The following is a 12,207-nucleotide window of genomic DNA, read 5'->3' on the forward strand; positions in this document are numbered from 1 at the left end:
GGATAGTATTATAGTGTGTTAATGGATCGGGGTCATCTAAGCCCCACTCATGGGTATTTGGGGCTTCCCATGGGGCTCAGTGGTAAAGAATACACCTGCCAATGCAGGAGATGCAAGAGGCATGGGTTTGATTCCTGGGTCGGGAAGATCCCCTGGAGAATGCCAGCCCATTCCAGTGTTTTTGCCTGGAAAATCCCATTGACAGAGGGGCCTGGTGGGCTACAGTTCACGGGGTTGCAAAAGAGTTGGGCACAACTGAGACACAGCACAAATGTGCATTTTGTTGTCTTATAAACAGAGTTGCAATGAACATCTCTACACGTGTCCCCTTGTGTGGATATGTTTATCTGTTTCTTTTGAAGCCTCAGATAGTCAGCCCTAAAGACACTGGTTTACTTTTATGTTTCTATCCTAATCAGTATCTTGTGATTTAGCTTAGAGGAAGAGGGAGTCAGTCATTCATAACGCATAGACAATGTCATGTTTTTTTTTTCTTTTTTAAGGAACCTTCTAGATTTGTGGAATATTATTTAATCTTCATTTATTAATACAAGTATTTTCCCTTATAGTGTACCATCTAAACATACAATGTAACATCAGTTTTAGAGTTATCATATTGTAGGAGAATCCATTCTCCTACAGATAGTAAGTTCTATCCATAATGAAAAGAGGAAGAAATTGGTGGAGACATTAAGGGACTGATTGCTGTTGGTTTGACAGACTAAACAATTGGCCTTGTACAAGTGTTAGACTGTATAGAGTGTTGGCCTTCTTTTAACATCTGATAGATGTTAAAAGCCTCAGGCACTGGGGAAAAATATGCCCAGTAATTCAAGCCAGCTGCATAAAGTAAATGTAGAAATAAAGGGTCTAGGAGTTACTATAAAAGTCACATCTGCTTGATATCAAAAGGTAAGGGGAGAGGAATATGCCTGAAGGAAGAGTAACCATATTCACAGCTGCTAAGTATTTAAACCAATGTATATAGGTCTCCACTGAAATACAGAGGAAGGACCAGGCTGAGGCTTTGGTCCACCTCTGTTTGGTATGGAAGTGTGGCTGGGCTTGGAGGAAGTCTTAGAGACTAGATCCTTGATACAAAAGTCTACAAACAAAAGCATTTTCCCACCTGAATCTTAAACACATATGGAGTTGTTCTTCATATATAAAATGAATATTCAGTAATTTATCACTGTAATTATGGGTTGAAAGATCAGTGATGGATTTACTTAGCTTTGGGAAAGGCAGTCATTTAATTTGACACTTCGGATGTTATTTGAAAGGTCTGGTGGTGTTGCGCCTCCATTTTTTTCCTCTGACAACTGCTCTAAAAGACACCACTAATTTCTCAGGGTTCCTTAGATATTCCACCTCCTGATTCTTCTGTCTCTATAAAGAAGCAGCTACCCCCAATCAACTTGCAGATACATCATCATCCCATCACTGTATCCTGTCTTTCTCAGGAAGCTACAGAGCAGGGGTCATCATTTCAGCCCTGGTAGGTGGCTTGCATGGATGCCTGGGTCTCTGTCATATTTACCATTAAAAGCTGGTAGTATTTGTTGTCCTTTCTTCCTGTATCCTGAATCAGAATGAGGCTGCTAACCTAGGAGTGATTTGTGTGTCAATTCCATTGCTGTTTGTATTGACTCTGGTGTTTTACTAGAAGTGTGTGTCCATGCTAAGGCGCTTCAGTTGTGTCTGACTCTGTGTAACCCTATGGACTATAGCCTGCCAGGCTCCTCTGTCCACAGGATTATCCAGGGAAGAATACTGGCATGGATAGCCATGCCCTCGTCCAGACGATCTTCCCGACCCAGGGATGGAAGCCCCGTCTTTTACCTCTCCTGCATTGGCAGGTGGGTTCTTTACCACTTTGGGTTCCAAATGGTAGGCTGGCTTTGTGACTCTATTCTGCCAGCTGGTGCATTGAGAAGTGGAGTATGATAGAGCAAAAGTCATGTATATGTTGAAATTGTACTTCTGGCTCAATCCTACAACGTAAATTGAATCTCTTCTTCATCAAAATTATTGTGGGAGAAGCAAAGATGATTAAGACCGGAGGTTAAGTATGATAACTATGAATACCAAAAAGACATACATGAGACTCCACGAGGAGAAAGAAAGTTTAGAATGGATGAACAGTGAGGAACGAAGTGCTAGTGAGGGCTTAATATATGTCAGGCATTGTGCTTTGGGTAAGGTCATCTCATCTCATTTGATTTTAATCTTGCCATCAACTCTGTGTAGATATAATTTTGCCCATTTCATAAATGAATAAATGGATGACCAGAGGATTGGAGTGTCTTTTCTGAGCTGTTAATGGCACAATCAGCTTTTGACCCCAGAGCCCAGGTTCCTTCCATCACTCAACGCTGGCTGGTGGGTAGAATCATCTGAAACTCTTTTAAATAAAGCAACATGGACCTCACTCCAGATCAACCAGAGACATGAGTTCTGCCCCACATCAGAGTCCTGGAGATGGGGCCCGAGACTGGTACTTTCTAAAAGCCCTCAGGGGACTCCAATGTACAGCCGAACCACCGGGGTCCATCGGGGGTGCAAGCAAAGGTCCAAGGGAGCTGGTTGACGGGGCCTTAAATTCTCACTCCAGTGACCTCTGAACAGCATCACGAAGAATGGAAGTATAGACTCAGCCCAGGTACTGAGTGTGCACAGGTAGAGGTGATTCTGCTTCTCCAGCAAGGGTGGCACTTAGGTTTTAGAATTCACCCTATGCATTTTTCACTGGGAGAGCCTTTTTCCTGTTAATTAAAATTCCTACAAATCACTTCACATGGGCATTTATATCAGGTACTGTATCCAGTTCTCTGTAGACTCCTCTGGGTTATTTCTTTGGGTGGGAAGAGGGAACAGTTATGCCACTGGCTTTTTTCTAATTCCACTTAAGATTCTGAAGCAATTAGAAAAGATTTTGAGCCATAGAAAGTGTCCTTAGAGTTAGAAATACACCTGTTTTACAGAATCAAATTTCTCAACATTGAGGTCTTCAGAATTCCTAAGTAACATGTGTTTCCTAATGAACAGAGGAAAATGAGAGCCAGCTGCTTTGTTTCAAGGAATGAATCATAATTTAAATACTTTAAAAGTGCCACAGCTCTCTTTGCTCAGCTGTCCTAAGTGACAAGCTCTTTTTTTTTTTTCTCCTTAGTCTGCATGTGTCCTGCAGTAATTGCTTAAAATATAATGTGTTCGTTATGGTGGTGTAGGAATTCCATAAGCTATTTGGTTACAGGAAATAATGTTAATGTACCAGCAGTGCAATCCAAGACACATAAATGACATTACTGCTGTATAATCAATTTTTAGGGATGTCTTTTTAAGAATGTCAAGGTTTTTATTTTTATTTTTTGCAGGAAATTTCATTTGCAATGGTCAGTCTATAAGAAGCTCCCCATTCTGCGGAGACTATCTCTTAGCAGTTTTTTTTTTTTTTTTTCTTTCTGGTGATGGAGGTATGATCCTGTGAATAGATGGGTTGCACGGATTTATAAGGCATGGAAGTCATATTTTCTTGGATTCATGTTGAAATACCCTGCCCTCAATCATGAGAATTTTTACTGGGTGAATGGCAGAAGGGAGCACTTACAGGCCATGTTCCTGCGGAGTATTTTCAGTCCTACTCATCTTGTCTGTGGATTTGATGTGCGTTGTTTCTTTCGTCTTTTTTTCTTTTTAAAATTGAAGTATAGCTGATTTACAATGTCATGTTAGTTTAAGGTGTACAGCAAAGTTATTCAGTTATACATACAAGTATATATATATATATATATTTTTTCAGATTCTTTTCCCTTATAGGTTATTACAAAATATTGAATATAGTTTCCTCATTGTTTTTTTTTTTTCTTGACAATGGCAATTTCCCACTGAATCTAAGGTCATCACAATTGCAGGATCAAACAGGAGTGAGACATCTTTTTTGAGAAGGCAAGTGTATTTGTCATCTTCACAGCTAATTAATTAAACTCATGAATGATGACAATGAGAAGGCAATGGAAATTCACCAGTGTTTTAATTTTTAAAGCTGTTTTGAAATAACTATTTGGTTAAACTGTGACTGTACATGATAAAAACCCACCCAAAAATGCTCCCATGACAGCTTATGCGTGGATACTTAAGAGGACAGAAAAATAGCAAGCCTCAGGCATCCTGTCACAGGGCTTTTCAGATTGTTGTTGCCACCTATGCGGATCCAAGAAACATCTAACTATAAACTGAAACATGTGTCCTAATTTCATTTACCTGTGACAGTTATGTGACAGTTATTTCCCCTCACTGTGGAAGTGTTCCCTTCCTGTGGTCAGCTACTCAAGGCTTCCAGGGGAGGCTGAGCTCAGTCCTGCTTGGTCAGGAGGCGGGGAGAGTAGTGCTCCCTGAAGGCTGACGTGGAACCTGCGGGGCAGTGAGGCTGCCCTGACATGTGAATGTGTGAATTGGTGTAAAAATCTAGATGTCTCTACTCACTCTGCAAATTTGATTACCTTCTCTCCTTTTAGACCACCAGCTCCATGTTCACCATTTCCCTAAGTAAACATGAAACAAAAATTTTTTAAAAATCCATTTATTTTTGAAACAGTCCCTACTTTAACATAAAAATAGACAATAGCACTGTAACAGCTTTTATCCCATTGCCTCTCTCACACTCTGTCAAACATTCCTGAAAAACTCTCACTTTTGAGACCCTATTTGTCCTTGCTGTGACTTCCACCCTACCCCGTCAGGAGGTGATGCTGGAGAAATAGCACCGCTCCAGGGGTGAATTAGCAAAACTCCAAACTAATGCCTGCCAGCCTCGTTTGGTTTTGATACAACTTTCAACACTAGTAGTGGCATCTTTGTTGCTCAGTATAATGGATGTTCCATTATCGACCTTTTGGCTGCACTTGGCACGCTCATGACTTGTATTACATGTACTCTGCTTCTTCTTCCTGTCTCTCTGACCTCTCCTCTCCAACCAGCTCCTCACTGGTCAACCCTGGGCCTCCTCAGGACTACATCCAGCTCTCTTCTTGTGATTCAACCTTTTGTCCCAGGTACACTTATCAATTCCATGGCTGAGGCATTATGCATATGAGGACAGACAAATATGTAAACCCAGCGCATGTTTCCCTTCTGGGTTTTGACCCCTATGTCTACTTTTCTACTTAATGAGTTCACTTGTAAATTCTAGAAGAGAGTTATATTCAACAAGTTCAAAACAGAATTTAAAAATAAAAAAATGCAGCTATATATGAGTAAGAAAGACAAGAGAATAACTCATTGTTAACAGGTATTAGTCCAGAAGTGGGAGGATGATAATTAACTTCTTCCTAACATATCTCTGCAGTTTGACTTGTGAAAATGAGTGGTAATTTCATTTTATAATTGAAACAGAGTACATAAAGAAAGAAAATCTGCATCCAACCTCTCCTGTCCATAGACTCTTTCTTCTTCCATCTAGGTGTCACCATTAACACTGGCCTCCTCTACTTCCCTGGTGGCTTAGATGGTAAAGCATCTCCCTACAATGTGGGAGACCTGGCTTCAATCCCTGGGTTGGGAAGATCTCCTGGAGAAGGAAATGGCAACCCACTCCAGTATTCTTGCCTAGAAAAATCCCATGGACAGAAGAACCTGGTAGGCTACAATCTATGGGGTCACAAAGAGTAGGACACAATGGAGTGACTTCACACACACTACCTACTGCTTAAGGACAACATCAGCCAGTGCGGTTGCCTCTGCCCCAAGTCTCTTCACTCCAGCTATCTCCACCAGCACTCTTGCAGGATCATTGCAAAGGCTCCCTCATTGGCCCCTATGACCTACTCTTGCTCCTCTGACACACATATTCTCCACAGATCAGAATGCAATCTTTAAATGACGTTCTGACTTCCTTTCTTCAAAACCACAGCAAAGTCATGGAAAGGGTCTTCTCTCAGCCCCTCAAATGGACCAGGATCCTTCTTGTCTCTCCCTGTAGTCCCCCACTCTGTCCTCACCTCTTTGTCTGGTTAGCAATGACTCAGATCGCAGCTATTACCAAATGCATTCTGAGGGTCTCCAGACAGGTTCCCCTCACACCTTCTCACTGGACATTGTGTTTCTCCTTAATACTAACTAACATGTGCAATTTTGTATTTCTTCAAAAATTCTTATGTTAGCATGTAAGACCTATGAGGCCTGGAACTGAATGCCCACCCCATGCCTATAGCAGTACCTAACATATAGGAAGCACTCAATAAATATTTGTTGAATAAAGAAGCCAATCACTGTTGTTACAGTTTGACATTTTAAATGTGCCTTCATATTACTCATGCTACTTCAGTTAAAAAGAAGTAGTTTAGGGGATTCCTTGGTGGCTCAGTGGTAAAGAATCTGCCTGCCAATACAGGAGACATGGGTTTGATCCCTGATCTGGAAAGATCCCACAAGCTTCAGAGCAACCAAGCTCATGAGGCACAACTACTGAGCCTGGGCTCTGTAGCCCACAAACCACAGTTGCTAAAGCTTGCCCGCCTGGAGCCCTTGTTCTGCAATGAGAAGTCACTGCAATGAGAAGCCTGCACATGGCAACTAGAGAAGAGCCGACACAGCAATGAAGACCCAGCATGGACAAAGACAAATACATAAATAAAATTATTTCCAAACATTGAAAAATTAAAATAAAATTTGAGGAGAAAGAGACTAAAAATTCTATAAAAAAATAAGTAGTTTATAACTGGTGTTATAAATATTACTGGTCCTGTGATAGTCTCTCATTTTCCCTACCTACCTTTGATCTCAGATATCTAAATTGAAATAAAAATTTTAGTTCCCAAGTCTTCAGTTATAAATCATTTGCTCTTGTTCAGTCTCTCAGTCGTGTCTGACTCTGCGACCACATGAACTGCAGCAGGCCAGACATCCCTGTCCTTCACCATCTCCCAGAGTTTGCTCAAACTCTTGTACATTGAGTCAGTGATGCCACCCAACTATCTTGTCCTCTGTTGTCCCCTTCTCCTGCCTTCAACCTTTCCCAGCATCAGGGTCTTTTTTAATGAGTTGGTCTTCACATCAGGTGGGTAAAGTATTGGAGCTAGCTTCAGTATCAGTCCTTCCAATGAACACTCAGGACTGATTTCCTATAGGATTGACTGGTTTGAACTCCTTGCAGTCCAAGGGACTGTCATGAGTCTTCTCCAACACCACAGTTCAGAAGCATCAATTCTTTGCTACTTAGCCTTCTTTACGGTCCAACTCTCAGATCCATACATGACTACTGGGAAAACCACAGCTTTGACTATATAAACCTTTGTTGGCAAAGTAATGTCTCTGCTTTTAAATATGCTGTCTAGGTTTGCCATAGCTTTTCTTCCAAGGAGCAAGCATCTTTTAATTTTGTGGCTGCAGTCATTATCTGCAGCAATTTTGGAGTCCCCCAAAATAAAGTCTGTCACTGTTTCCATTGTTTCGCCATCTATTTGCCATGAAGTGATGGGACTGGATGCCATGATCTTAGTTTTCTGAACGTTAAGCTTTAAGCCACCTTTTTCACTCTCCTCTTTCACTTTCATCAAGAAGCTCTCTAGTTCCTCTTCTCTTTCTGCCATAACGGTGGTGTCCTCTGCATATATGAGGTTATTGATATTTCTCCTGGAAATACTGATTCCAGCTTATGCTTCATCCAGCCTGGCATTTTGCATTATGTGAAACACATAAGTTAAATAAGCATGGTGACAATATACAGCTATGACGTACTCCTTTCCCAATCTGGAACCAGTCTATTGTTCCATGTTCGGTTCTAACTATTGCTTCTTGACCTGCATACAAGTTTCTCAGGAGGCAGGTAAAGTGGTCTGGTAGTTCCATCTCTTGAAGAATTTCCCATTGTGATTCACACAGTCAAAGGCTTTGGCATAGTCAATGAAGCAGAAACAGATGTGTTTTTTTTTTTTTTCCTGGAATTCTCTTGCTTTTTCTATAATCCAACGGATATAGGTGGTTTGATCTGGTTCCTTTGCCTTTTCTAAATCCAGCTGGAACATCTGGAAGTTCTCAGTTCATGTACTGTTGAAGTCTAGCTTGGAGAATTTTGAACATTACTTTGCTAGTGTGTGCGATGAGTGTTTGAACATTCTTTATTATTGCCTTTCTTTGGGATTGGAGTGAAAACTGACCTTTTCCAGCCCTGTAGCCACTGCTGAGTTTTCCAAATTTGCTGGCATATTGAGTGCAGCACTTTCACAGCATCAACCTTTAGGATCTGAAATAGTTCAGCTGGAATTCCATCACTTCCACTAGCTTGGCTCCTAGTGATGTTTCCTAAGACCTACTTAACTTTGCACTCCAGGATGTCTGACTCTAGATGAGTGATCACACAATTGTGGTTATCTGGATCATAAGATCTTTTTTGTATAGTTTCTTCTATGCAAGGACATATATGAAAGTGAGTTATGACACTCTGAGTCACATACATAAAGAATGAGCAGTTATGAAATGGTAAGCTGTTTGAATGCAATCTCCACAGAAACATAAAACTTTAGGAGTTTCCTGAAAATACTGCTATCTGGGCCTGGAGCCAATGGGCTCCAATGGGCTCTGATGCACAGCCCATCACAGTCTTTGCCTGGCTGTGTTTGTCCTAAGATATGTGGGGAAGGTGGAACATGCTTGGTCTAAGACAGTGGCTCCCAATCTTTTTGGCACCAGGGACCGATACTGTGGAAGATAATTTTTCCACAGACAGGGTAAGGGGATGGTTTCAGGATGATTCTCATAAGGAGTGTGCAACCTAGATCTCTTGCATGCACAGTCAACTGTAGGGTTTGCACTTACTGTGAGAATCTAATGCCACCACTGATCTTACCACTGGAGGGGAGCTCAGGTAGTAATGCAAGTGATGAAGAGTGGCTATAAATATAGATGAAGCTTTGCTCACTCGCCTGCCCACTGCTCATCTCCTGCTGTGTGGTCCAGGGGTTGGGGACCCCAGGTCTAAGACACAGGTTGCCCAGGGATGGTTTTGGACTGGGATGCCCTGTGCTTTTGACTTTCAGAGCAGAAGAGTACTCAAAGGACATCTGCTGAGAGCATCTCACAGCACCTTGGTTTAGGTCCTCCTCCCTAGCTGGTCCCCCAACAACCTAAAGGGCATCACAGATGTTGTGAGATGAAGAGATGCTTCTGCAGCACCAAGTCATATTATTCTATACATACAGTCTATTGTTCTAAAATCTTGACTTTTCTGGAGGTTTTCACATCCAGAAAAACAACATGGTATTTACTGCCAAGCAAAGTATCATATGGTTGTTTCATGCAATAGCTATTTCAGGAAACCTGTCTAAATAAGGACCCTCAGTGGCCTCTGTAGGTGTTATCCACTCTTTGGCTAACAACACTCAAGGCAGAGGCAAACTTGAACTTCATTTGCATTGATTTGTTGACATGTGAGATTCTCCTCTCTGCTTTCTCCAAGCTAATTGTACCAGATAATTTCTTGACTCTATAGAAATAATATGGCTTCCCTTGTGGCTCAGTGGGTAAAGAATCTGCTTGCAATGTGGGAGACCTGGGATAGATCCCTGGGTTGGGAAGATCCCCCGGAGCAGGGCATGGCAACCCACTCCAGTATTCTGGCCTGGAGAATTTCATGGACTGTAGAGTCCTTGGGGTTGCAAAGCATTGGGCACGACCGAGCGACTTTCATACCACATAGAAATAATAAGAGATTTGTTGTTGCTCAGTTGCTCAGTCATGTCTGACTCTTGGTGACTTAGTCGTTATGTTTCTGGAACCCACAGTTCTGCCTCAGATGCTATTCTAATTTTGCCAGGTCACTTTGTGCCTTGCTGCCATGTTATTTGAATGGTTCTCAGAAACCTTTTGAGTAGCTTTAATAGATGAACAATTTTGAATATATTGTTGAAAGGTCCCTGTGGTGCAGTGATGAGGGGTGTTTTGTGTGGGGTGATACCCAGCCTACACATTTCAGGAATTCTGGGGAAATCAGGAAGGCACAGTAGGTGGCACTGAGTTCACCTCACCCTTTGAACACAACAATAACACATCCATGCGTGGAGCAACTCACTGCAAACAAACCAGAAACTGACAGAGAAACTCTTACACAATCAAGACTGTAAGAGAGGTGCACACAAAATCAGGTAGGAAGGGAAGAGAAGCAGTAAGGTTAGGATTGTGCCTGTAGTGAGGGACACAGATGAGAAGGGGGGTTACACAGGCTCAAAGATTCTCCCTGGGGAGTGAGCAGTTCGAACCACATTTGGGCATGCCAGTCTTAGGGACTGATGTCAGGAGACATATCTCCTTAGCTGGGTTGAAAAGCAGTGTCACTGACAGTGAGTGTGTAAGAAACCTAAGGTCTGCTTGTGAAGAGAGAGCACACACTGGCTTATCCCCAGGAAGGAAGGAGAGCAGATAAAAACTATCTGAACTCTGCATGGTTTCCTGCGGCTACCTCAGTGTGTGTCTGGCCCAAGTTGAGTGCCCAGTCCAGCTCGCTTGCTCTGTGGCACAGTGCCACACTAGGATTAGGACTGCCATGGCCAAGGGAGGTATACAGTAGTAGGGGGATGAAGACCTGGCACAGCATCTGAATGGGGGGCAGCAGCCATTGCTGTCACTCCTGGGGGCAGCAGATTGGGAGCTGTCCAGAACTCCAATGGTCTCAGGACCTCTACAGCCTGAATGCTGACCCACACCAAGCGCCCATTCCAGGACCTCTTGCTCCAGCACTGCTTCCTTCTAAGGCAAGGGTGCTGGTCGTGGGAGAGGCAAGAGCACACACACTGCGGGAATGGACTCATCTCAGGCCTGACCTTCGTGACTTCTGCTCCAGCAACTGGGAACCTGCCCCCACCCCCAGTGGGGTGGTGATGGTCACGAAGCATGGGAGAAGCCCTGAATCACGCCTGGATCCAGCTCTCATGCCATATCATGCTCCATTTTCTACCAAGGTGGTAGTAGTCAGCACATCCTAGGTGAAGACATGACCCAGGCTCAGGTCAGCTTCAGCTCTCTCACTGGGCACATACGGACTATATAGGGATGCTCCCACTAAAGGACACTCCTTCAAGACCATACAGGTAACTGTTTCACCTAATATCAGAGACAGAGAAAGTCAGCAAAATGAGAAGGCAAATTTGATTCAAATGAGACAAAAGAAAACTCTTAAGAAAACAAGCAATAAAACAGAAATAAATAATTCATCAGTTAAAGAGTTCAAGGCATTAGGAATAACAATGATAAGTAATTTAGAGAAAAGGATAGATGAATACACTGAGAATTTAATAAGGAACTAGAAAATATAACAAAGAACCAGGAAGAACTGAAGAATGCAATAAATAAGCAACACACACACACACACACACACACGCACAGACACACGAAAGAATGAACAGCAGACCAGGTGACACAGAACACATAAATGATCTGGAAGATATAATAATGACAATCACCCAATTAGAGCATAAAAAAGAAAAACAAATTTAAAAAATGAGAAGTTTAAGGGGGCTCCAAGACAACATCAAGCATATCACTCTTTGTGTTATTGGCAACTCAGAAGAAGAAGAGAGACAGAAAGTAGTAAAAAAGTGCATTTGGTGAAATTATGTCTGAAAACTTCCCAAACCTGAAGAAGGAAATATTATCCAAGTCCAGGAAACATAGAGGGTCCCAATAGGATGAACCCAAATAGACCCACACCAAAACATATAATTAAAATGGCAAATGTTAAAGTGAATTCTAAAGGTAGCAAGAGAGAAACAAAGAATCAAATACAAGGGAACCTCCATAAGGCTATCAACTGATTTTGTAGACACTCTGTAGACCAGAAGGGAAAGTGCTGAAGAGGAAAAACCTACAACCTAGAACAATCTACCCAGAAAAGTTATCATTTAGTATTGAAGGAGAGATAACTTCTCAGACAAGAAGAAACTCAAAAAGTTCATCAGTACTAAAATTACCATAAAAGAAAAGTTAAAGAGTCGTCTCTAAATGGAAAAGAAAAGGTTAGAGTCAGAAGGAAGAATCTATGGAAGGAAAAAAATCCCACTAGAAAAGGGAAAAATATAGAAACAGCTGTGAATCAACTATTTAAACTAGTTACAAAGATTAAAAGGCAATAAAATTATAAAATATACTATAACAAACAGTGAGGGGATAAACTTGAAGGTGTAAAATATGACATTAAAAACACAAAATGTGGCTGAA

The 12,207-nt window shown here is 41.9% G+C and overlaps 1 protein-coding gene across 1 annotated transcript in view; it reads right to left on the bottom strand.

The window, feature by feature from the left end:
- The window catches only part of COL19A1 (collagen type XIX alpha 1 chain), a 474,185-nt gene that overhangs the window by 96,490 nt on the left and 365,488 nt on the right, over positions 1-12,207 (bottom strand). Inside the window, exon 18 of the mRNA XM_069599490.1 lies at positions 4,503-4,544. Coding sequence (XP_069455591.1) covers positions 4,503-4,544 — 42 coding nt within the window. The remainder of the gene's footprint in view (positions 1-4,502; positions 4,545-12,207) is intronic.

The sequence above is a fragment of the Ovis canadensis genome, chromosome 9 (assembly GCF_042477335.2).
Source record: "Ovis canadensis isolate MfBH-ARS-UI-01 breed Bighorn chromosome 9, ARS-UI_OviCan_v2, whole genome shotgun sequence".
Lineage (NCBI taxonomy): Eukaryota > Metazoa > Chordata > Mammalia > Artiodactyla > Bovidae > Ovis > Ovis canadensis.